We start from the raw sequence: 26284 nt of genomic DNA, 5'->3' as shown, positions 1-26284 counted from the left end.
TGATAAGCGTTTGCCGTTCTTATTAAACAGGTTCAAACACGCATAAGACAAGCTTTGTTTGCTGAAATACTTGACGACATATGAACTCGAGCAAAGTTCCAAGACTACAAAGATATCTGACGTCTGATTTTTCTCTTTTTCAGTTTGAGTTTCAAGGAAAAATAATGCATAACATTCAAAGTCCACTCAAGACCTAGGCTGAGATCTAAAGCCAGTCTGGCCGCTAGCAAACGGGGAGTCATTTCTAACTTTCTTACTGTAATTTTTCATCCAGTTCTAGGACTTTCTTCATGAGTTCCTGGTTCTCCTTCATCGTGGTGTGTGCAGACATCTCGGTCCTGAGTCTGGAAGTGGAGAGAGCTGCCGATTCCTCTTGGAGCTCCTGTACCCTGCCTCTCAGGGAGACGAGGAGAGATGATTTCCTGGCACTGTTTTCTTTGTAGTTCTCCATTTCAGCCTTCAGCTCTTGACAGCAAACTTCTTTGGAAAGCATCTTGGAGCGGAGCTCTCGAAGCTAAACATAAAGAGAAAGTGGGGGAAGAGGCCAAAGGGGTTTAACAATGTACCACTGAAGTGCCTACCAAAGGAGCCAAACTGGTAATTGAAACTTTCATCTTTTATTCACGACCAGTCCAGTTTTATTTTCTCTTTCTTGAATTTGGATCTGCGTTACCAAACTGGAAATTATGGCTGAATAAATTCCTGACTAATAGTCATGGTCTTATCTTTTTCCAAAATCAGTTGAAGGCTGGTGTGATAGCCTCATGGAAGAGTAAGGGCGTAGAGTGTGAGAGACTTTGAATACCCAGCACACAGACCAAAAAAAGAAACTGAGCAATGTCTTAAGCTGATTTCATGCTATTCAGGAAACATTTATGGTGGATATTACAGAAAGCAATAAAATATGTCAGAGTGGGATCCCATTTTCTCTGTCAGCATCGCTGCATGTAGTGCTGATTTACAATGACTCGGGGAATCTCTAAGTCACCCTGTGATTTCACGGCCGCAACTATTTTCTCAAGTAAATTCAGATGTCCGGGATACCACTACACTTCTCCTGTTTGCCTTCTAGACCACAATTTTAGGTGGTAAAAAAAAAATAATAATAATAATATTCAGATTCCTGGGGGAAATATAGCAACAAAGAGAAATTACATGAAGGGAACTTTTGGACCTCTGTGGGTTCTGAAGCATCAAAATGCTTGAAGGTGTTTGCATCCTACTGACTGGTCTCTTGTGTGGGACCATCTTTACATACATGTGGTTCTTTGGAACTGGGAGTGTGCGTGCATGCAGCATCACACACATGATACAAGTTCATCTCTCCTCTGGTCCCTGGCGCCCTCAGTGACCCTGTTAGTTACACGTTGGACCCCCCACTACCACTGCCCTGGGAGCAGAATGAGTCCAGAGAAGCTCTGAAACTCTGCTACACTAGCCGTTCTTGGAATTTGCCCAAACGATCAGAGCTCTCACATGAAGAGAATCCAGAATTCCTTCTATGAGCTTTGAAGTACAAGCAATCCATGTTAAGGGAAGATATTCTGAAGGAGACTTCAAGTCCCCCAAGGCCCATGCAACTTTAACCCATCATCCTCGGGTGTCCCCAGGTTATACAGACTTCACCGAAATCTAAAAGCCAGCATGGAGTTGGAGGTGCTAAGCACATGAGAAAGTCTAAGTCTAAACTTTGTCAACAGGCAAAATCCCTTGCTCACTATCCTGTTTCTAATCCTCAGCCACCGTTTCACTCTGTGAAAGACTAAAAGGATGCCCTTCTGGGCGATGGGTTATGTACAGTGTCTCACCTCAGACTGAGCACATTCAAATTTGACCAAAGTCGCTGCAAGTTCACTTTGAATGTTTTCAGCCATAGTCCGGTAGTGGTTCAGATGTTCCCGGGTGACTGGAAATTCCATGGGTTGACTGGCAGTTTCCTGGTAGAGGTTCCCCAAAAGACAAAGCATTAAAAGGAGTGTTAGACGGTCTGTCTTCTAAGGTTGCACAAAGACATCTCAGAGGGAAGTTTTTTTTTTTTTGTATTTCAAATGCATAGAAAATGCTACCAAGAATGTGCTGTGTGGCTAGTTCTTAAAGTTGAAAACAAAGTAAGAGGCAGCCCAAGAAATAATGATGCACACACTCCATGGTAGAGAGACAAGGTGTTCGGGTACTATGGCCAACACCTATAATCCTAGCACTCAAGAAGCTGAGGCAGAAGGATCGAGAATGTGAGGAGGCCAACCCATACAACATAGAAAAACCCTATATCTTACAAGAAAAGTATGAGAAAAATAACATGGCTGCTCAGTAGTATATGAGTGATGCTTTGGGTTGGATCTCCAATGAAAGAAAGAAAGGAGGGAGGGAGGGAGGGAAGGAAGGAAGGAAGGAAGGAAGGAAGGAAGGAAGGAAGGAAGGAAAAAAAGAAGAAGGTTAAAAAAAAAACAGGCATAGTAGCACTTGTGGGTTGGAGGCAATAGGATCCGGACTTCAAGATTAACATTAACCACTTAGCAACTTCAAGGCCAGCCTGGGCTACATGAGACCCTATCTCGCAAAGCACAAAACAAAACAACAGAACAAGAAGAAGAGAAGGAAGAAGGAAAAAGATGAATAAAAATATAAAGACGAGGAGGAAGAAGAAGAAGAAGAAGAAGAAGAAGAGGAGGAGGAGGAGGAGGAGGAGGAGGAGGAGGAGGAGGAGGAGGAGGAGGAGGAGGAGGAAGAAGAAGAAGAAGAAGAAGAAGAAGAAGAAGAAGAAGAAGAAGAAGAAGAAGAAGAAGAAGAAGAAGAAGAAGAAGAAGAAGAAGAAGAAACTAAGCAAGAAAGAAAGAATTGGTGTTTAATTGGTGTTTGCCAGTTTAAGGTATTTTCCTAGCTAGGAAGATGGCTCACAGGAATATGGCAGTAGATAAAGCACTTGTCATGAGGACTTGAGTTAAAATCCCTAGGACCCACATAAAAGCCAGGAGTCCATCTGTGCCAGCAATTCTCCAGGGAGAGGCAGGGCAGAGACAGAGGAATCCCTGTAGCTCAGAGGCCAGCCCCCACCTGGAGTACACAGCAGTGAACTACGAAGAGATCCTGTCTCAAACCAGGTGGAAGGTGAGGACCAGCATCCAAGGCTTTCCTCTGACCTCCACAGGAGAACCATGCTAACGGGCCCTGGCCATGAATGAACACACACATCATTCACACACGTGCACAAAAAAAATAAAATAATATTTTTAAGTTACCTTCTACTTAAACAATAGCTCACATCTGCCCTGAACCAAAAAAAAAAAAAAAAAATAGGTAGCAACGAGTTCTTAAAAGAGGCTCTTTCTAGCTGCTATAGCCTGTGGAGCAACCTTCACTGGTCTCTAAATATGAAGGTGACTGGCTGCTTTCTGATCTCATGCCTTTGCCAAGAAATCGCACAGCTCACACATAAAAGGTTGCCGTCATGCTCATGGTTCATTTTGCCATTTTTCTCAATATCACCATCTCCCTCAGGTCACGAAAGTGACTTAAATGAATGCATGAGGTGAGGGGTGGGGTGGTGGAGACTTCAGAAATCAGGGTCCTTCCCGAAGGCAACAGTTCTTGGCTTCACTGACAGCTGCTGATGCAAAACTAAGGGTCCCTCCCTGGCCAAATCTTGCTTTTTGTTTTTGTTTATTTGTTTTGGATTTCACTTTATGTTTCTGGTTGTTTTGCCTGCATGCATACCTGTGCCCGACGTGTGTGCCTAATGTCTGAAGAGGCCAGAAGAGGGTGTTGGAAGCTACAGGTGGTTATAAGCTGCCTTGTGGGTACTGGTAATCAAACCCAGGTCCTTTGGAAGTGCAACAACTGAGCCATCTCTCCGGCCCCTCATACCAATTCCGCAAGACAAGCCATGTATTTGACTTTTTAAAGTAAAGCTTTCCCAGTTTTTGCAGCTTGACAAGGGACTTTAATGTTTAAAAAAGAAAAATGTGAACCAAGTAAACACAGCTGAGCAGCAGATTCAGCAGGGCAGGTCCCAATCTGCCACCTCCAGTCCTTTCTGCTCTTCGTGTCTACATATACACATATGGTTCCTTAGTTTGAACATTGCTGTGGTTAATGATGCTACCTCAACAGGGTGGTGTGGTGTGTGTGTGTGTGTGTGTGTGTGTGTGTGTGTACAGAAGAGGGTATAAGATCCCCTGGAGCTAGAGCTATATACAGAGTAGATAGTGGTGCTCCCATCCCCCGATGCAGGAATTAGGAACTGAACTGGGGTCCTCTGGAAGAGTAGTATGCGCCCTTAACCACTGAGCCATCTCTTCAGCCCTTTCACAGGAGGTAAAAATAACCAGAGAAATAAACCCAGGGGTGTCTGTGAGGGAGGGTCTAGACTGGGTTGGTTGACAAGCTTAGCTGAAGATCACTTGCTCTGCTTTCTACACAGGCCACGATGACCATGGAATGACTGTAGGGAGCATGGGCTGTAGCAGAACCTAGATGAGAGCTGACGTGGGGTGGTAAACAGTACCATCCCATAAGCTGGGGTCACAAACTTAATAAAAATGAGCAAGCGTCACTCTAGGCTTCCTGACTGAGGGTGCAGAGTGACAGGTGCCCCATGCACTTGCCACTATGCCATCCTGGTCACGATGGGCTGCACCCTCAACCTCTAAGCCAGAGTAAACTCTTCCTTCCTTCCATTGCTTACCACAGCCATGAGAAAAAAATGACTAAAAGAGACATATGTCTATATCCACCTCTGTGAATTCTCCAGGCCCTGTGGTCTTCGTGGAAGACATGGAAGAAAACCACTCATTTGTGAAGGAGCATGGAAGAGGTCACGGAAAGGAAAATTGCATGGATACACCTGTGCCTCAGAGGACATGTGAGTAAAACCACTAACAACTGCCAGAGACTACACAGTGGCCAACGCCCATGCTTGACACATTCATGAACACACGCATGCGCGCGCGCGCACGCGCGCGCGCGCGCACACACACACACACACATACACACACACACACACGCACACACACGTCACCAAGCAGCCCTGAACTGAACAACAAACATTGCCATGGCCTGGGTGTGCCAATCCACAAGATGTCAAACAAAACCTCTAGGACCCTTAGTGACAGCCAGTGTTTGCAGTCACAACACAGTCAAGGTGGCTAAATCCTCCTGGGGAGAGAGCAGAAGAGGTGGAGATGAAGCTCTTAGTGCCGGGGTCACTCCTACCATCCTCATTCAGGATTCAGAAGGGCCCACTGGCCCTCGCCACCATGGCTACACTTCCCACATGAGGCCATGAGAGCCTGAACTGTCCTCAGGAGAGGTTTCAATCTTAGCGTACACAGCCCACCATTTAATAAAAGTTTTATTAGGAAAATAAGTTCCCCAATGGCTATGATCTCTTTCAACAACAAAGCACACATCACTTAGGTAGTGATGTAATTATTTCGTAGTCTTATGTCTCCTAATAAAAATGCAATGTGCCCACAGGATATAATATTAAGAGCCCTATGGAACAGATCAGAAATAGCCCTTCATCTTAGCAGCTCCTGGCCTAAAGCAGGTCTGTATCAAAAGGATTAACACCTTCAGGTGTTAATGGCTGGACAAGGATGTATTCTGGATAAAGTAGGGCTCTGGGTGCAAAGTGCTCCATAAGGTGAGCTTACTAAACTTTTGCAAAGCCTTGTGTCAATCTCTTGCACTACCAAAGCAAACAAACACCCACAGCTCAACTTTCCAGCTATTTCCCCTTGAAACCCATTTATCTGTGTACACAGAGACATACATAAAGATAATTACTACTATTCTGTGATTTCTAATAACAGCGAAAGGGAAGAGGCTATTAGAGCAATGCGAACTCCTGTTCACGTGACTCCTGTTCAGGCGACAGTTATCAAACAAAGGTCTCCTGAACTGCAGAACCTCACAAAACAGCAAATAGGAGGCAGATCTCCATCAGAGCATTATATTGTTTCCAAGAGACATCACTGAACAAAGCCAAAAACGTATAGAGCTACAATCTGATGCAGTGTTCATAAACCAAAAGGAAAAATACCACTATGTGTGTTTCCTATAGGTACACCTGAACCAGAACACACATGCCTGATGGCAATGAAGACCCCCAGCAGGGGAACCAGCGTGGAACATGGAGTAACAGCGTAACGGCTTTGTTATATATCATTTGTATAATTAAATATATGTTTTTAAATGCTGGCAAGAAATACTGTGGTTCTTTTCGTCTTCCCATATTTTCCAGGTCCTTTGCAAGGACTATGCATTACTTTCATGATCAGAACTCACGTCCTCTGTGTAAGTTTTTTTCCTCTTATTGAAAATACATTTTTCTCACATACTATATCCTGATTACAGTTCTCTTGCCTCTACTCCTCCCCCTCTTCTTCAACTCCCCTCCTGCCTGGATCTACTCCCTCTCTGTCTCCCCCTGGAAAACAAACAGGCTTCTAAAGGATAGTAATAAAATATAGCAAAATAAAACATAATAAGATAAAACAAAAGCTAACACATTGGAGTTGCACAAGGCAAACAGAAGGAAAGGAGTGCAAGAGAAGGCACAAGAATCGAAGACCCACTAGTTCACACACTCAGGAATCCCATAAAAAACATCACTAAACTGGAAGTCATAATACCTACCCAAAGGACCTGGTGCAGACCTGTGTATGCCCGGTGCATGCTGCTTTTATTTCTGGGAGTTTATATGAACTTTGATCACACTGATTTAGAGGATTTGTTTTCACTGCATCCTCCATCCCTTATTGAAGTTTTTTTAAAGGGACAAGCATAGCTAAAATAGACTATCCCTGCTGTTTATCTATGAGGACCACAATGCCCAAGAGGAGACTGGAACTCAGGTGGAAGTTGATATTCCAGGAGGGTTTTTTTTTTTTAATCAAGCCCTCCTGTAGCTTTTTTTTAAATCCCTCAACTTTAACTGTAAGTATTAAACAATCTTCACTTCATTCTTTTTCACTCTATCCACACTGGCAAAATTAAGGCCTCATCCATCTGTCCTCCCACGTGTACAATTGAAGCCATTAGGTACCACCCAGATAGCCCATGAAGCAATTTTATATTAATTTTAGAGAGCCAACTACATATGATTGGATTCTGCTACTGATACTATTATAATAATGAATGAAATTGCCTTTCGGTGGCTTGTAGTCTTTTCAGAATAAAGGATAGTTTCAAAGTTCAGTGCCAGAAAGCAAAGAGAAGCTCACTCATAATTTACTACACAATGTGCCCAGTTATCTGACCTGTGGACAGTGTCTCGGGCCAGTCTTGCTACTACAGTGCCTAGCTGTCTTATTATCCCATGGACAAAAATAAAAAGGAAAGGAGGAGGAGGAGAAAAAGAAAGAGAAGGAGGAAAACCACTGCCAGTATGGGACACACAAAGGCTCTTAAGTTCATTCTGTTCTCATGGGTGGGTCTCAAAGCCATTCTCCCTCTGCTCCAGCTTCCATAATGATCAACTGAATTACCACACTCTTCCATTCCATATATATATAGTATATATATATATATATGTGTGTGTGTATTATATATATTCGATAATATATATTCTATATATATCTTTCTTTCTCCTAATTCAATATACCCATTGCAAAGAATACACTATTCTAGAGTTCTTTACAATGACCTATTGGTAGGGGCTGTCCTTAAATCACTACTTAAAACTGAGCAAAGTAGCTGGGTGGTGGTGGCGCACACCTTTAATCCCAGCACTCGGGAGGCAGAGGCAGGCGGATCTCTGTGAGTTCGAGGCCAGCCTGGTCTTCGAGACCTAGTTCCAGGACATACTCCAAAACCACAGAGAAACCCTGCCTCAAAAAAAAGAAAAACAAAACAAAACAAAAAAATTTTTTAACTGAGGAAAGTAAGGACCCAAAAGAAAATTATATTGACAGGTTTAAAAAAAAATAGTAGGAAGATGGAGGGGGGAAGGAGGAAAGAAGAGGGGAGCAAGGAAGAGAGAAAAAAAACACAATTTATAACAATGGTGCTTTTCTGTGCCATATACGTTCAATGTATTCTTTGTGAATTGGTGTATAAAAGGTGGTGGTCGCTTTGGCGTGTTCTCTGCCCCATAGTCTGTCCAGTCCTATGCGAGGCTTATGGTTCATAATATTTATTACAACAGGAAATAGCAAACTTTTGTCTATCCACAAGATGAGAACCTAGAAAGCAGTTAAAAGAACCAAACTAACCCCGACAACAATCGATAAACATTCATCCTTAGACCCACAGTGTCTTTATTTCATCAAGGAAGCTTCTCCTTGCAACAGATGGAGGCCACTACAGAAAGCCACAACCAATCAAAATGCATAGCTGTGGAGCCCAGTCCCAAAGGCTACATCTACAATTCAGTCCTGTACCTAAAGCTCAGGGAACATGCAGAAGACGGGACAGAAAGAGCGTTAAGCACCAGAAGACCAAGGACTGGGCTGTGAGATTATGTCTCCCAGCAACCAGAAGCTCCTCCTGTAGAGTCTCACCAACATGACTGCCCAAAGGCTAGCTGAACGGAGGACACCAGTGAACACACCAAGCTGCCTGGGAAGAGACCATGACACCTCAGCCTAACACAAAGAACTACAGGCAGCTGAGGGAAGCTGGGAGCAGGAGAGGTGGTCTCCCCCAGTGCCAAATAGTCAGCCATGCAAACATACACACAAGTAACATTATACAGACTGAACAGGTTATATGTAGGAATGTATGTGTGTATGCAGGATCAATTAGTGAAAGAAGAGGCCACGGATTTGAAGGAGAGTGTAGAGGGGTATATAGGAGAGAGAAATGTAATTATATTATCATCTCAAAAACAAAATTTTTAAAAAGGGGAAGAAAAGAACCAAACTAAATCTATGTGATGACCATAAGGAGATCTCGCAAGCATAGTTCTGTAAATAAAGCGACTTAGAGAGCAAAACTGACTGTATCACACCACTCATGCCTTTAAGGTGTCTTTGTTTTTACTTTATGGATGGGTGTTTTGACTGAATGCATGTCTGTGCGCACCACATGTGGCCCCTGGAGGCCCCCTGGCTCCCCTGGAACTGAGGTTACAAAGGTTATGAGCTACCACGTTGGTGCTAGCAATCCAACGCAGGATCTCTGGAAGGGTAGACAGTACCCTAACAGCTGAACCATCTGCCCAAGTCCACTGTTTAGTTTTAAGAGTACATACTAAGCAAAATAATAACTTCTCTAGGTATAAATGTGCAGGCAAGGTATTCTGAATGGTCTGAGAGACACCTACCAGGAAAAAAAAAATCTGTGTCTTCATTACTGCTGAAGAGGCTCAAGAGTAGAAATGATTCTCAAAGGGAGCAGTAGCAACTTCGGCAATGTCCACAGTCCCTAAAGGAAAGCAATTAACTTCCATCTCTTGTCTGCCAAAACACTGCAAGATGCCCATAAACACGTACACTTTGTATACACTTATGGTTCTGTTCCAAACAGATTTAACTGTTTTTATAGTGATGGGCTTCCATACTAAAAATCAAAATCTTAAGAGATAACAGAAAGCCTGCTGAGGAGTTTAAAGTACCAACTTCCCAGTTGCCATGCACTGGCCTGTAGAGACTGCAGAAGTTACATGCTTCACGATCTGCTTGTTTAGGGCTTTAGGTCTTGTTTCTCCTGTGTGTATGTGTGTTGTATGCATGTGCATGCTTGCTTTTGTATATACAGGTACACGTGTTTATATGCATGCGTGTGCGTGTGTGTGTTTACATATATGTATAGGTGCTTGTGGAGACCAGGGGTCTATGTCATGTGTCTTCAGTAATCATTCGCCACCATGGATTTTGAGACAGGGTCTTTCGCTGAACCAGAAGCTCGCTGATCTGGCTGGCTGGCTAGGTAGTGTCCTCCAGAGTTTCTGTCCCTGCCTCCCCAGCAGTGAGGTTATAGACCCAAACTGGCCAGTGGAGGAGGCTCACGCCTTTAATCCCAGCACTCTGGAGGCAGAGGTAGGCAGATCTCTGTGAGTTCGAGGCCAGCCTGGTCTACAAGAGCTACTTTCAGGACAGGCTCCAAAGCTACAGAGAAACCCTGTCTGGTGGGGATGGGGGACAAGCTGCAGTGCTTGCTGATATTATAAGTACACATGGGCGCTGGAGATCCAAACTTGGGTCTTCACCTTTACACAGCCAGTCCTTTACCTGATGAGTCACGTTCCTGGTCTCCTAGGTGTTGTCTTTGTTCTGTTCTCTTGGGTTTTAAAGTTTTCTGGAGGCCTGGTCTCCTCGGGGCCCACAGATATGAGCCCAGTCCGCCTCGACTAAAGGTCAGTGAGTCTGAGCTCAGTCTTGCTCTCTCAGAGTATGGACAACAGGTCGGCTACAAACCAGAGATCCTGGCCTAAGGTGTGGTTCATTAGTATTTTGCTTGTAGGGGTGAATCTGTCCACCTTGACCAAAGGTGGGAGAATTCAAGTCTATTCCTGCTCCTTCAGGGAGATTGGCAGAAGGTTCCAGGGAGTGACTGCCTGTAAGTTACTTGGTCTAAGGGTGTGGTCCTTACAGGTCCTGTCCAAACAACAGAGTGCCTGAGGATGCTCTGTTTATTCTTTACAGCATGTTAATGAAGTCTGCCGCCTCTCTCCACCCCTTTGGAGTAGCATATATAAGCTTGTGGGGATAAACACAGGTGATTGCAGTATTCACTGAATTTCCCCCTGGTACTGTCCTGTGTTTCTGTCTTTTATTTCTCTCACAAGTCTGTCCCTTTGTTTAATAATTCTAATCCTCCCTCTCCTACCCTGGAATGTGTGAACTCCCTTGAGACTGGGCCCTGAAGGTAGTCCAGACTAGTTTCAAATCCACTGTGCAGCAGAGAAGGACCTTGAACTCTGCATCCTCTTGCTCTCTTCCACCTCCCACAGGCTAGGATTCCAGGTGTGTGCTGCCGTGCCTGGCTTCTCTCTGAGCTCTTATTGGCTGCAGAGGCAACAAGAAACCCTGACCATGAACCCTAGGGTGTCCAAGATAAAGCAGAAGGGAGGGCAGTAGGGTTCTTGGGATGCTTTTGTGGGGCAGGGACAGTTTGAACTACTTCTACTGGGACTGGAGAGATGGCTCAGAGGTTAAGAGCACTGCCTGTTCTTCCAAAGGTCTTGAGTTCAATTCCCAGCAACCACATGGTGGCTCACAACCATCGGTAATGAAGTCTAGTGCCCTCTTCTGGCCTGCAGGCATACACACAGACAGAATATTGTATACATAATAAAGAAAGAAAAAAACAGCAACAAAATAATTTAAAAAAAAACTTTCTACTATTATATACTGTTATATGTAGCAGCTGTCCTCACGTAGCATGAGAGTAACAAGTGTCCTGACCACACTCCTGCAGACCGAGGTGGTAGACTTCAGTTTAGGAAGGAACCATGTGCTTCTGAAAGGTGGATCCACCTTAGACTAAACCTCACTTCTCCCCAGGACCCACATCCTATTCTCCCTACAGACTCCAGGAAAGAGAGTAGAAGCAGTTGTTGATTCAAAGAAGGCAGCAGAGGCTAGTCTCCTTAGTTTTCATTGTCAACTTAAATCATCTGCAAAGAGGGTGTGCCCAGAACCAGTTAGCCTACGGCCATGTCTGTGAGGAACTGTCTTCACGGTTAATACATGGAAGAAGGCCCAGCCCACTGCAGGGCGTGGTTCCGAATGGTATAATAAAGCTGAGTAAACTGGGCACATTAATCCCAGCACTCAGAAGACAAAGACAGGTGGGTCTCTGTGAGTTTGAGGACAGCCTGGCCTACACAGTGAGTTCAGGCCAGTTGTGAGGGAGGTATGCTACCACCCAAGATATAGCCCCAGCCCCAAGTTTCCAAGACTCAAGTCATTTGGTGTGTACACCTCATCACCTGACCCAGGTTCCTATTGAGATAGTGTGGTTGTTTGAATGCAATTGGCTCCCATACTCTCATAGGAAGTGGCACTATTAGGAGGTGTGACTTTGTTGGAGTGGGTGTGGCCTTGCTGGAGGAAGTGTGTCACTATGGGGTGGGCTCTGAAGTCTCCTGTGCTCAAGGTACTTCCAGTCCTCTTCCGGTTGCCTGCTGATTAAGTTGTAGACTCTCAGCTCCTTCTTCTACACCATGCCTGCTTGCATGCCACCATGTTTCCTATCATGAGGATAATGAACTAAAACCTCTAAAACTGTAAGCCAGTCCCAATTAAACATTTTCCTTTATAAGAGTTGCTGTCACCATGGCATCTGCTCCCAGCAGTGGAGACCCAAAGACAGATAGCAAGTGTGTTCTGTTAGGCAAGTATGGAAGCCTGCATGGATTAGTATCAATTCTCTAAGCTCTCAGACACCTGGGTTGAAGCAGTTCAACAGCAGGACTGAAATGGCTCTGCCAAATCCTTATCCAGAAATAAGCAAAGATTGACACAGTAGGAAGAATTCCTGTACTCCCTTCCTTCTGTCTCCCTTTGTGCTGCTCGTGCTGGGAAGCCCTGATCACTTCCTCGGTGTCTTTTTTCTTTCCTTGTTGCTATGATGATAAAATTCCCTGACAAAGGCAACTTTTAAAAAGAAGGGCAGGACTGGGTGATACTCAGCAGTCAGGTTGTTGCTATTCTTGCAGAGGTCCCTGGTTGGGCTCTAATCACCCTCATGTCAGCCCTTGACCCTCTGTCACTCCAGCTACAGGGAATCTGACACTTTCCTCTGGAGACCCCAGGTATGCATGTGGTGCGCATACATGCACACGGGCAAACACTTGTGCACGTAAAGTATAAATAAATGAAGAAGAAAAAGAAGAGGAGGAGGAAGAGGAAGAAGATGATGATGAAGAAGGTTTATTTTAACGCACTGTTCCAAGTACAGTCATGGGTAGGGATGGGGTAAGGCAGCGGGAACTTGAAGTTGCTGTTCACACTGCATCCATAGGAAGAAGACCGGATGAATGCATGCTTACATACTTGCTCAACTTACGCTTTTCATTTCATATTTTCTACGATCTCCTGGCCAGGGAATGATCCTACCTACAATTAAAATGATTCTTCTCACATCAGTTAATCACAATAATCCCCCACAGGCTTGTCCAGAGGCCAACCTAACTAGATAAGTTCCCACAAGTATCCCTGGAGACCTGTTCCCTAGGTGATTCTAGATCCTGGCAAGGTGGAAATTAACACAAACATCCTACAAAAACCTCCTAGGTAAATGAGGTTGGGAATAATCTCCCCAAGCTATACACAACACATCTCCTTTAACCAGAATCCACACTTCTTCCCTCATTTCTGCTCTAGTACTCAATGTCTAGGCCAGCCTTAGTCCACCGTGGAGGGGGGATGGTGGGGAAGAGCAACTCATGGCATGGCAGCTAGGAAGTGGAACGATACAGAATGCCTACGCTAGCAAGCTTTTGTTCTGTTCATGTCTATTCTATAAAGCCCTCCCCACAGCTGTAGGATGGCGCCACAGTCATTCAAGACGGGTTTTCTCCTTTTTAGTTGGGCCTCTGTGAAAGACCTGTGCATAGACACACTGCCAACTGTGCTTTAGTAATACAGAGACATCTCAGAGTCCAATCAAGCTGATGTTCAAGATAAATCATCACAACTTCAAGTCCACCCTTATCAAATAGACGCCAAAAATGCATCTGTCTGTGCCATAAAATTCTCCTCCAGGACCCCCAAAAGGTTTATGCCCATCTTCTACTGGAAAATGCATTTAGCCCATCTCCAAGGGTCCCCACAATCCTAGCAGTTCTAACCACCTACATAATACTCCATCATAAAGATGTATTTTAATTTATTCTTAGGAATGATTACTGAAAAAGAAATGGCTATGTGGGGGTTCTCTTTCCCTCTGGGCCTTTGGCCACCTAGTTGAGAAGGGAAAGAGGCAAATGGCGACAGAACGCTTTGGCGGCCTGTGAGCACAAATGGAGACAGCCCTCTGGGAGCTAAGATTTCTGGACAGCCCTCTGGGAGCTAAGATTTCTGGACAGCCCTCTGGGAGCTAAGATTTCTGTGAATCAGCTTAATTTTATTGTAGAGTGTAGGGATATACAGGATTGGGGGGCCCAGTGACAGACCCTGATTTGTATTGAGTAGCACGCTCCTATCACAAGGTTCGGTATGTGGCAGTAGGGTTCTACAGAGTCCCTAGCACAGGTCTTCTCAGCAGGGATCTGTGCCGAGGGTCAAGCTAAAGATGAGTCAGGCGTCTGGTTTTCGAGACAGGCATCTGGTTTAGAGACAGCTTTCAGATAAGGTCAGACCTCCAGGCCCAGGTGCATTCTCCAAATAAAGGCAGAGAGAGAGAGAGAGAGCAGGAAGCTCTGCTGGAGGGAGGAGGCTCCATTTTGCAGAGCTTACTGAGATAAGCTGCCGGACCACAAGGAGACAGCAACCTCTGACCAGTCTGCCATGTCTTCCAACATGGCTGTGTCAAAACTAATAAACATTTTAAGGATTTGAGTGCCTGCCTCACATAAAAGCGACACTGACTTACACTTCACCAGTAAACTGAGATTCATCACATGAAGGGTCACTACGTATTTTTTTTTATTCTCTTGTAAAGTACATCTGGACTGAAGTTTCCCCTCCCTCCCCTCCCACAAGTCTCTCCGTCCCATCTTACCTCTACCCATCTCCCCATCCACACCTCCTCTGTCTCCCCTCAAAACTGATCTGGCCTCTCAGGGACATCAACCAAACACAGCATAACAAAGCTACAATAAGACCAAGCACATACCATCCCATCAAGGCCAGATGAGGCAACCCAGTAGAGGGAAGAGGGTCCCGTAAGGAGGCAAAGGAGTCTGAGAGAGCTCCTGCTTCCAGGTTTAGGAATCCCAAAAGAACACCAAACTACTCAGCCATAACATACCTGCAGAGGACCTAGGTCAGACCCCTACGGACTCTCTGATGTCTGTGGGCCCCCAAGAGTCCCAGGCAGTTGATTCTGTGGGGTGCGTTCTCATGGTGTCCCTGATGCAGGGTCACTACTCAATCAGCAGCTTTTTATTATTTCTGCAGCCCTTTCAAAATATCATTTTCCAGGGCTAGGGGAAGATCTCAGTAGGTAAAATTGCAGCTACACTAACACGTGGAACTGAGTTCAACCCTGCAGAACCCACACAAAGCTGAGTCTAGGGGCAAGTGTCTGTAGTCCCAGCATTCCTGCAGGAAAATGGGAGGCTGGGAAAGGAACTCCACAGCCAGCTAGCTTGGTGCACACAACTACAAAACAGAGAGGCTGACTTTGTCTCAAAGTGCAAAGGGAAGGGCAACACCCAAGGCTGTCCTCTGACCTCCACACAGAGTCCGTGACGTCAGCACATCTACACACGCACATGCACACATGCACCCAAGCATTGTGCACGCACGCACACAAGCACTGTGTACACGTGCACACAAGCATTGTACACACACGTGCTTAAAAAGATGTCTGTATTCAAGTCTTTGTCCCTTGAAGAAACAACACTCAGTGATCCTTTCTCAAGGACTGGGAACATATAAACACAAACTTTGAAAAAAATATATGAACTTTGCCACATTCAGCCCTTACAGTAATGTCACAAGATTTGAGCAGCTTGGTCTACCCAAGGGCCCAGAGGGAGTACTCTGTAAAGCCTGTCTCCAACCCCACTGCTCATCTGATCCTGAAACCCACGATTTTACCCTGGGTTCTACAAGTAATTTTGTTTGTGTCTTGCCAGTACTATGTTTATATAAAGTGAACTACTGTACATATCTGGTATATCACCAAAATACGCAAAAATATAAATTAAGATAGTATTTTTTAAATATGTTTTCTTCTTGAGTCTTCTCTAAGTCATCTGCTGTATCCTTCTGTACTCAGATTTCCCTTCGGCGGATCCAATCCTGGTCCACACTACTTTTGTCCGCACTATCTCCTGAATCCTCAGAGAAAGTACGGTTAGTCCGTATAGCTACCGAGAGTTAAATACTGAAGCCAAGCCAGTACTAAGCATAAATCAATGCAGCATTATTTAATCCCGGAGTGACCTTGTGATGCTGATGGTGCTAGCCACATTGTGTGAAAAGGAAACAAGGCCCTAGGAGGACAAGGAGTCCACTCCTTCCCTCCCTCAACCCCAACTCCTCCATATCCATTCTGCTCCAGCCAACATGGCCCGTCAGCCATTATAAATCAGCTTCCTCTGACCCTTCTGTGTAAATTATGTTCTCATATCATTCCCTCACGTGGTACCAACTTTTATCCTCTATGTCATGACCACGGTGGGTATCATTTATCAGAATGGACTATTTATACCGCATCCATTTCCCCTGAGAATAAGGCAAAAGGACGTCAGTTTTGTTCACTGCCGTTTTTCCAGTTACTAGCCATCAGCAAATGGGTGTGGGATGAATGAATGAATGACCCATCCAAGTGCAAACAAAGAGTGCTTGACTCCAAAGCCCATATTCTTCATTGTTATATTACTATCCTGTGTCAGTCTGGTCAAAAGTTAAAAATAATCTCCCCATAAATTGAATGTTTACCTACGCCCTACTGCTGTGTGATAGTCTATTGTAATAACAGCTTGCATCTTACATGTAATGTTGAGGACAAGGAATTCATTTACCTTTAATTCATAAATCTCTTTCCAGGTACTGTTTAAAGATGAATTCTTTTCTTCTGCATGTTCAGAAATGTGCATTTTTAATCTGGTCAACTTAGAAGAGTATATTTTAACAAAATATACACTTCTAGAAAGCTAAGGAAAATTCAGTCAATATTCACGAGATCATTTCTCAAACTGGACTCAAATAAGTCACAGGAAAATTAATCGACTACAGGGCCTAGGGTATTTGCATTTAAACTGGATCTCTCTCTAGAGGAGGCATTAGGTACCTCTGTCAGGACTGATAATGACCGCATGTTGGGGACACTCCACTCCCACTTCAGTGCATGGAGACAGGAGAAAGCCCTGTTGATGACCAGCTAGGTGGACACTGTACCATGGCTTTCTATTCCCCCCCCACACACAAATAAAACCTAAAGGAATGAGGTAGAAAAGACTCCAAGGGCCACAGAATGGATGTGTGAACCAGGTTGCTGGCTGAATTCTTGGAAGCCCAGGTAGAACCAAGAACTCAGACAACACTGATGCCCATTAGGGCCAAGAGGAAAGAGTTGGGGTCACTAGGTCATGAAGAGGGTCCCCTAATCCTCAGCCCCACGCCAACATAGTCATGATCATCTCGCCATCACCATCATGGAGACAGAGGAAACCATGCGGTGGGTTTCCTTGTTCAGGGAAGGGTACATATTTCCACTCCGATAATGTCGCCTGATACTGAATGCAGTTGTGAGCGAAAGTTTCATTCTCCCCGCCTAAGTGACATCATCCCTAAAGTGTCTGCTCACTGTACTCATCCGTCCTCTATGTCAGCCCTTGCCATGGACTTACCCATCATCTCCTAGACACCTAAGAGAACTCAAGTGCACAAAAAGGGTCAGAGCAGCCCTTGCTTGCAGTCCTGCAAGGGAGAGCCCCAAGAATCCATTCCTCTAAGAAATCGACTTCTCCAAAACCCGATTTAATGTTTCGTGGTCAAAGGCTACAAGAAGCCCTCCTATGAGGAACAATTCCTCAGTTAAAGATACTGTCCATAATGTCACCGAAGACCTTTCTGCCCTGAGTTGGATCTGCTGGGTGTAAGACCCAACTCCATGAGTGAAGATTCTAACTTCAGCAAAGGTCGTCTGTCAGTCAGCTCAATCTTACTGTAACAGAACACCAGAGCCTAGACAAACATTTCTTGTTCACAGTTCAGAAGGCTGGGAAGCCTGAAACCAAGGTTTTCTCAGGGAGAACTCTTTCCCTAGCTTTTAAGACCCCCTACCCCTGTGTTCTCACATGACAAAGACAGAACTTAGCTATCTCAGGCGTCTCATTACCCACACCCCACACTCTAGTCTATGAAAGCCCCACATCATTAGATTTGCTTCACCATGTTTATTCCCCGGATCCTTACATGAATTGGTGCATTGGCGCTCGCCATGCTTGCCATGGCCCTTGGGTATACATCACTTGTTACTAATTATTCGTTACTTAACTAAACTATAAACTCCATTGCCAGAAACAGTACTTTCTCCTCTGTAACTTCATTTGCTGACTGACATGTATTGTGAGGTTTTGTTGTAATTTTCTGTTTTGGGTTTTGCTTGTTTTACTTCATTATGAAGAAAACTTGCAAGAATAACCCAACGGACTAAAGAATATTTTAGAATTGGTCAACAATTATGAGAACATTTGGTTGTGTTTGATTTACTCTTCCTGTGTGAATTGTTTTTCTGATTGCTGAATCACTTTTGAGCAATTTGCACACACCATGGCCCATTACCCCCAAGTCCTTCGACACATCTCCCTAGAACAAGAACATTCCTCTTCATGTAATTGACAAATTCAAGACATTTAACAAGGCTGCAGAATTATTCACCACTTATCCCAGTAATGCTCCCTCAGAGCAACTGTGAACGCGTGACATGTGGTTGCCAAGTAGCTGTTTCACAGACTGTCTTTGTCTGTCTTATCATCAGTAATGGGGTAAACTGTCATGGACTACTCACTCAAGTGCAACACTGAGAAAAACGTAACATCTCACGGACCTGACAGTCACAGAGAGACATCGCACACCCACAAGCTGAGAAACACCAGCTAACAACCACTCTTGCTTTCGTTGTTGTTAACCAACAACATTGCCCTTGGCATTGACACTGAGGTTACCAATATGTTGACCTTCGTATGCCAGAAGAAACTGCTGAAAACAATCTGTTGTTTGTTTTTATTTGCAGGATTTGTGTGTGTGTGTGTGTGTGTGTGTGTGTGTGTGTGTGTTGTGGTTGTTGCTGTTTTTTAAAGACAGAGTCTCGCCAAGAAAACTAAGCCAGCCTCCAATCACAGCAATCCTCCTGCCTCAACCTCCCAAATTCTTGGATTTCTGGCTGGAAATTCAGAATGTCTGGCTCAAACTACCCTTGAATAAATACATCTATTTTTTTCCCATCAACAGGCCTGCTGTTTCTCAGTACACTCCTTCCAGGTTACCCAAGACTCAGCCCATTGCCATGGTCTCCTTAAAGTCACCCCTCCTTACCTAGCCAAGAGGGTCTTGCCCTACATCCTGTGCAGCTCCAGCTTATGACCCTGTCTGACCTTCTTCTCAAAGCCTTTACCACTCTCTGAAATGCTGTGCTTCATTGCTTAGCATTTACTAACCCTTCTTTTCTTACTCATATTTGATTTTTATGAGACTGGGACTTACAACAGGCCCTACAGTTGCAGCAGAAAGGGACTCCTGGCCCTGTGACTGACTGTTCCAACAACTCACTAGTAAAACCCTGATGCTTCCCACTTCCTCCTGCATTCTCATTTCTGCTAATCCAAACATTTGGGTTTCAACATCAAGGCTTCTTATCAGAAACTCTACTGTCTGCATCTTTGACCCCATTCAGAGAGATTTATAAAAATATCCCAATTGTCCTGGGGTCTTAAAACTCTTGCCTTTGTCACTGATGCTGAGGTCACAATACGTTCACCTTCCTCTGCCAAAAACCCACGTTTCTGAAAATGACTGTCCATGGGGACGGTTTGAGAAGAAAAACAGAAAGGAAAATTCAATGAAAAAGAAATCATTTGGGTTACTCAGAAATGTAAAGTGGGTATTTATTTTATGAACTAATACCCTCTGTAATGCCCTAAAGAGATATTTATTTAGCCCATTTAATAACTTTATAAGCAACCTTTAGCTTTCAAGCCATATATATCTCAATACCGAAACTGTAGCCACCAGCGGGGCGGGCATCACGGTATCTGAGGGAGAGCAGAGCCTGCTCCACTTCGGCAAAGCCTGCGAACTCCCCTCCCCTGTCAGCAAAGCTGCCAACACACCAGCTTCAAAGACCAAAATAAAGAAACTAGAATCAAAACAAAGAAAGAATGAAACCTTGAGCAAAAGAACCCAGCACAACCAATTCCTTGTGTGGCCAAGGCTGCTCCCTTGTACAGTTTTTTAAAACTTAAGCTATCCTTGAACATGGAAAAAAGTAAGTCCTTATAAATTCATCAACTTAATTCAAGTACAAACCAAGAAGCATTCACTACTGTTCAAAATGCCTCCACATTCTAAGTAATAATGTACTTTAAAGTACTACGTGTATGTGCGTGTGTGTGTGTGTGTGTGTGTGTGTGTGTGTGTGTGTGTGTGTGTATACACACGATTCCCTCTTTGGTGTTTAAAACTTCGTACCATTCTTTGAAGGTATTATCTTGCACTACATACTGAAGCCAGGTGGTCGGAGAATAACTAAAAGGGAAGATGAACTAAGTTATAATAAAAATCTCAAAGTCAAATGTGTAAATGAACCAACCCATCATCATTTATCCCTTTTATCTCTTAGGCATTTTATTCCGAAATGACTTAGCATTATGGGAAGGCAGCAAAACCTGAACAAAGACTTTCTGATCAAAGATGTCCACCCCAGCCTCCCTATGAAGAGCTCCTGCAGGTTTCTGAGAACTAAGAGCCTGCGCAGGCTGGTACAGAGTCACTGCTCTGCGCACCTTGCTCCGGTTTCCCCAGTCTTTACGGCAACAGCCTTTCCTGACCAGGGCAGCGCCCACACCGCCATAATAACCTTTCCTGACCAGGGCAGCGCCCACACCGTCGTCTTCCCTTGGGGCCTTAACACCTCAAAAGAGCACAGGCCAGGACTTTGTAAAATTCCTTTAAAGCTGGCTATCCCATGTTCTCAAAGGATTGGATTGTTTTCCTCCATCCATAATAGTGTAAGGATCTCATCTCATTCAGTCCCTACCAAGTACATCTAGGCTTAGGTCTAATTATTTCACAGTCTAAGGAGTCACCACACACATACACACACACACACACACCACTTTGGGCAAGGGGGAAAACATTTTGGTAACTGTATCTTGTAGGGATTGCAAAGTAGCAACAAAACTTTATTTAAAGTGAAGAAATAATAGTTTAGAAAGGAGCACACTGTCAAGATTGACAGCAACTCACATGAGCGAAGAGACTCAAACTATCCTTTGGGGCTTTGTTTTTGTTTGTTTGTTGAGAGCTTTATATATGTGCATAAAGTATTTCCATCAAACCCTTCTCCTTTTCCCTCCTCTCCGATTCCTCTCCCAGCCCCTCACTACTTTACACGTGTTTATTCGCACTATAACTTAATCTGCACGTTAGCCTCTGAATACCTCTCCTACTAAATTGAAAGTGTGTGCTGAAAGTGCTCAAGGGCCAGTAAGATGCTTCAGGGAGCCTGAGGACCTGATTCCAATCCCTCAGACACCCATGTGCACCCATGATGAAGAGAGAGCTGGTTCTAACAAGTATCCCTCTGGCTTACACACACACACACACACATACACTCTTATTCACACAAACACACACTTACATACATGCATGCACACACTCACACACATAACACACACTCTCACTCACACATACACTCATACACATACACACTCACAATCAAACACACATGCACACACATAATAAATGTTCAGTTTCAAAAGAAAGGACATGTGCTATATCATGTGAGTTTGTCTGTTCATCCTAACAGAACTACCAGGTTTTCTTCTTGAATTTGGGGGCTATATGACTTCCTGTATACACATTTAAACCGTTACAATTTCCTGATGAATGAAATTATTTATCATCTTAATATATCAATCTTTATCATCGCCTCAAGTGATGTCTTTTGGCCTTAACATATTCGGTTGTTTGGTTCCTTATGTGCCAGGATCCTCTGTACCAACAACCAGCGCAGGCTGAACCATCTCTTCAGCCCCTGCTATACACAGAGGAAAGAGACTTGTTCCGTTTCCCAAAAACAGTTCATACTGGAGACATAGTTTTTATTAAGAGCCTCTTAAAAACAACAATGTTGCAAAATAGCCTGAATACTACCATTAGTGGCTCCGACAAGAAATCAAAACACTTTTCACTAAATCCCTGTTTCTTAGCTTTTGTTGGTTGTTGACCTGCCCCATCCTTGGGTAACATTTTCACACAAGGCTATTGTTGCAAGTTCACTGGGTCTCACGGTTCTACCACGCTGTTTACAAATTCTCCAGAGCATGGCACCCTCCTCCCTGCCTAAGAAGCCCCAGTCAGGTTCTAACACTGCCCACCACTCTCATGTTTTCTAGCTTCGTGAAGCTCTTCTGGTGAGTGATTTAATTTTGGGAAATTCAACCGAGAAAATTTTAGCCTGAAACCTGCCTCCTGACCATGAACACTAACTCTCCAGGAAAAGCAAGAACTCGTTTCTTTTTCAGGCTCACTCTTGGATCCTCAAGAGATACTGGTTGAAATATCAGTGACAGTTTTAGCAATAGGGACACCAATGGCTGACTTTAATTAGTATCATAGCAGACAGTCTGTGAAGTGCCCTTCATACACTAACTATGAAATCCCCAGAAGACACTACGTGCTATTATGATCCATGTGTGGTGGTGGTTTGGATGAGAACTGTTCCCCCCCTCCACCCCCCCCATCCCACACCCCGCACGCCATAGACTTCCATATTTGGACACTGGGTTGGGAGACTATGCAACCTTTAGGAGGTGGAGCCTTTCTGGAAGAAGCATGTCACTGGAGCGGGCTTTGAGAATTTGCAGCACGGCCACACTTCCAGCTTGCTCGCTCTGCTTTCTGTGTGTCTTAAGATGCGATCTCTCAGCTCCCGGCTCCAGCCACCTGCCGCCATGCTTCCCACATGATATGGATTCTCCCGCAGGAGCTGCAGGTCCAAATCAACTCCTCCTTCCATAAGTCATTTCTGGCCATGAGATTTTATCACAGCCAAAATAAAAGGTAATAAATGCGTCGTATTTCTGGTGAGAACATTCAAGTTCTAAAATCCGAAAGAATTTTTAACCAAAATAGTCTGGAGAAGTAGAATAATTCGGATTGTTTGAGGCCCGCTTTTATTCCAAGCCTTTTATTCCAAGGGTGACTCATCCCTTATAGACATCTACACTATCAGAGAGGGGCCTCCTACCCACGCTTTGCATTCTAATCCATGCTTCAATGCAGCACAGCAGGAAATGCTCAAAGCTTTCAGGAGACAGTCAAGTCTCAGTTTTATCCTTTATCACCTGAGCAATCCTACTATATAACTTGAAACCCCCTCATTATTTACATAAGATTATCTCAGATGAAATATTTTATAAACTCAGCTTCTAATGGAATACATGCTGGCTTTTCTGCTTCCACCCTTCTCAATAAAGTCTATTTCTTCCAAACCAACTCAAACCTCAGGTGTAGTAGAAATTCTCCTTTACATAGGTAGGGGCTTATCCTAAAAAAATAATTATACAATTATGATGGTTATCAAACAGATGTTTTTATGTGTATGAATGTATTGCCAAGTGTATGTGTATGAGCACCATATGTATTCCTGGTACCTGTGGGGGCCAGAAGAGAGTGGTGGGTCCCCCCGGAACTAGAGTAACAGATAGTCATGAGCCAGCATGTCAACATAAGGTCAACACATGGTCCACTGAGCCATCTTCCCAGCCCTTATAACTGTTTACTTATCACAGAGGGAATTTTACAGTGGAAGCATCTGGCAGATATAGTCCCCGTTATTGGGAACATCAACAATGACTGCCATGCTGATATTACAGAGCTCCTAAAGTTATGCACCAACAGACAATATCTCCTGGTAGTCTCCTACCAATAATCAGCTCAGGGGGGCCACAGTTACAGAAAGCTGAGGAGCTAGTTCAAATTTAAAGACACTAAACACAATCTGCGTGTAGGAGGAGTAAAGTATTTTATATTTGGGGTAATTGCCAATTTAGCAAATGATATACATTAGATAATATGATTATAAAAATTCTGAATATTCTGAACTTGGCCATTGAACTTTGGCGAGTTCCTTTATTTTTACAAGACTATATTTGGAGGTAGGATCTGTAATTTACATTGAATGTGTTGTTCTTTTTTAAAAGATGCTACAATATCCCAGCGGCAGTAGGCAGCAGAAATGCTGTAGGTCCCAAATGGTGGTGGCGGGCCATGTGGTGGTGACTTACTAAAAATATATTAATAACAAAAGTATCGTGTACTTATATATGATTCAACCATTTTAATTCACAGAGAATTAAGATAAAATACAATACCAAATATGAAATTGTCAGAAGAAGAATTAGGTGTACTTGCAAACCGTGATATTGGTCCCCCACAGTATGTGAAGAATTGGAGAAGCCTAAAATTGGGGTGATGGTCAAGTGTGCTGAATATCTGAGCTGTGGTAGTATGCTGGAGAATCCAACTCATGTTCTTAACCAGATTTTGCTTAGAGGGTGTACATGGTTGGAATCCTCGAGGACACTTCCTGGGTTAGAGATTTACTCTGAAAGCAGTACACACCACACACACACACACACACACACACACACACACACACACACACACGCGCGCGCGCACTCCCGAGGAGGACCCCAGCCTTGTCCAGAGCTTTCCCATTCCTGTATGCAAGTGTTACACCTCTAAGTCCCCAAGGCCAAGAATCCTAGGAGTAAGGGAATGAATAAATAGCTACAAGGAAACACTGTTTGGGGACCTGTTAGCAGCCTACAGGCTGGAGGCCTTGAGGGGCCCAGTGCTAATTCCACTACCTCCAGGATAGAAGACGCTGCTCCAAATTGAAAAAAGAGTTCTGTGAAGGAAACCCTTTGTTCCCTGGGGATAGGGTGGGGGAAGAACTGCCGGGAAAAGCCACTGGGTGGAATTCGGCCAGTTTCAGTGGTCAAGGAGGCCGCGTGGCACCACTTCCAGACCTGCTATTCCTGACCACTGCCCCAGTGGGAATTGAGCTGCTCCAATCTCACCCAGGACACCGTGCAAACAGGAGACTCCCGAGCCCCTCCCATGAAACAGCTGCGGGGACAGGGACTCTACCTCAGGCGGTGAGGCGGCGTCGCGGGGGCGCTCCAAGCTCCCGGAGCCCGAGGTGCTGCTCTGGCTCATAGTGGCTGGCCCCTCGAGATGCTGCTGAGACCCAAGAAGCCGGGAGTGTTGTTCTGAGCGCGGAGTCAGGGACACTGGTGCGTCTCCTAGAGCAACAAGTAAACAGAATAGGAGGCGGCGCCTGTTGCCTGCACTAGCCGGAGGCCAAAGCCTGCTCCAGACCTGCAGACCACAAGGCAATTATCCCTTAGGGATCCATCCTCCTACCTGCTAAAGACAGGGACAGAGACAAAGGGGGAGAAGGGGGGGACACATTACCACCGCGCACTTAATTCCAGGTTCTTAGGCAGTGCTTGGAGACTGAACCCAGGGCCTCATGGGTGTTAGGCAAGCATTCAAACAACTGAGCCGCTTGTCCAACCAACCCTCTTAGCTGGTTTTTTGCTTTGTTTTGTTTTTTAAAGAGTCGCGCGTTCACTCTTTCCCTGGTTCTGCAAAGTGGTTTGTCCTGGTGAGTGAACGCTCTTCGTTCCACCTTCTCAACAACCCCGCCTCGAAGCACAAATGTAGCAACGCTGTACCGGTATCCTCGTGGCTTCTTGCGACAGAGTTGCAGGTGGCCTTTCACCAACAGTAGCTCCAAGTGTTCCCCCGAGATTTGAGAGTGGATATATAAGCAAACAGTCACAGGGCGATGAAAGAAAAGCCAAGGACACACAGCTGCCAATGGAAAACGGAAGACATCCCAGATCCGAAAGCTAAGTTTGGTGGAGGAGCTGGCCTTAGTTAGAGAGACTGAAAGCCAACCCCAGGACCACATCCTTTGAAAGCCCTGGGACACATGTGCTGTTGGAAACACACATGAAATTGGGGCTGAAGCAGCTTTTCTCAGATTCCATCCAGTCATTCTAGATGTATCCATTGCTGTCTCTCGGGTTTCTTGGCCTTGGCAGTGTTATTGTTGTTATCTTTCTGAGGTTTTGTACAAGGATATATTGTAGGATGAGCATAGTTCCTCTCCCACAATCCCCACTGTCTTTCTGTGACCTCTTGAGTCCCCTCTGCCCCACTGAGAGTTTTCTTTCTGCTTCTCTGCCTTGAATATACATAATTTACATATACACACACGCACACAAAATCTTGGAACCACAAATGGGAGAAAATTTGTCCTCTTGAGGACATACGCATATTTATTTAATAAGTATGTTTGTTTGTTTGTTTGTTTGTTTTAAAAGAGAGAGAGAAAGAGATCAGTCCCTGTGTAAGAGTTGCTTCAGCAAGCTACTGTGGACACTGCGTCAGGATGCCCTCATCAGGAAAGAGCTGAGCCC

General features: G+C 44.6%; 1 protein-coding gene across 3 annotated transcripts in view; it reads right to left on the bottom strand.

Annotated features, from left to right (window-relative positions):
- The window catches only part of Ccdc170 (coiled-coil domain containing 170), a 72728-nt gene extending 47049 nt beyond the window's left edge, over window positions 1-25679 (bottom strand). Inside the window, exons 1-4 of one of the 3 annotated variants that reach the window (XM_050135924.1) lie at window positions 25535-25679; window positions 24945-25099; window positions 1809-1937; window positions 258-514 (exon numbers count right to left, since the gene is read on the bottom strand). In XM_050135924.1, coding sequence (XP_049991881.1) covers window positions 258-514; window positions 1809-1937; window positions 24945-25013 — 455 coding nt within the window. In that variant the 5' untranslated portion in view covers window positions 25014-25099; window positions 25535-25679. Of the gene's footprint in view, window positions 1-257; window positions 515-1808; window positions 1938-24944 lie in introns of all 3 variants that reach the window. The other 2 variants (XM_050135925.1, XM_050135922.1) reach the window with 2 other exon arrangements.
- Window positions 25680-26284: the final 605 nt, after the last annotated feature.

Source organism: Alexandromys fortis, unplaced genomic scaffold (genome assembly GCF_014885135.2).
Source record: "Alexandromys fortis isolate MF-2015 unplaced genomic scaffold, M_Fortis_MF-2015_v1.1 scaffold_23, whole genome shotgun sequence".
Taxonomy (NCBI): Eukaryota; Metazoa; Chordata; class Mammalia; order Rodentia; family Cricetidae; genus Alexandromys; species Alexandromys fortis.
Note: the sequence above shows the minus strand (reverse complement) of the source record. Positions and strands in the feature narration are given on the sequence as shown.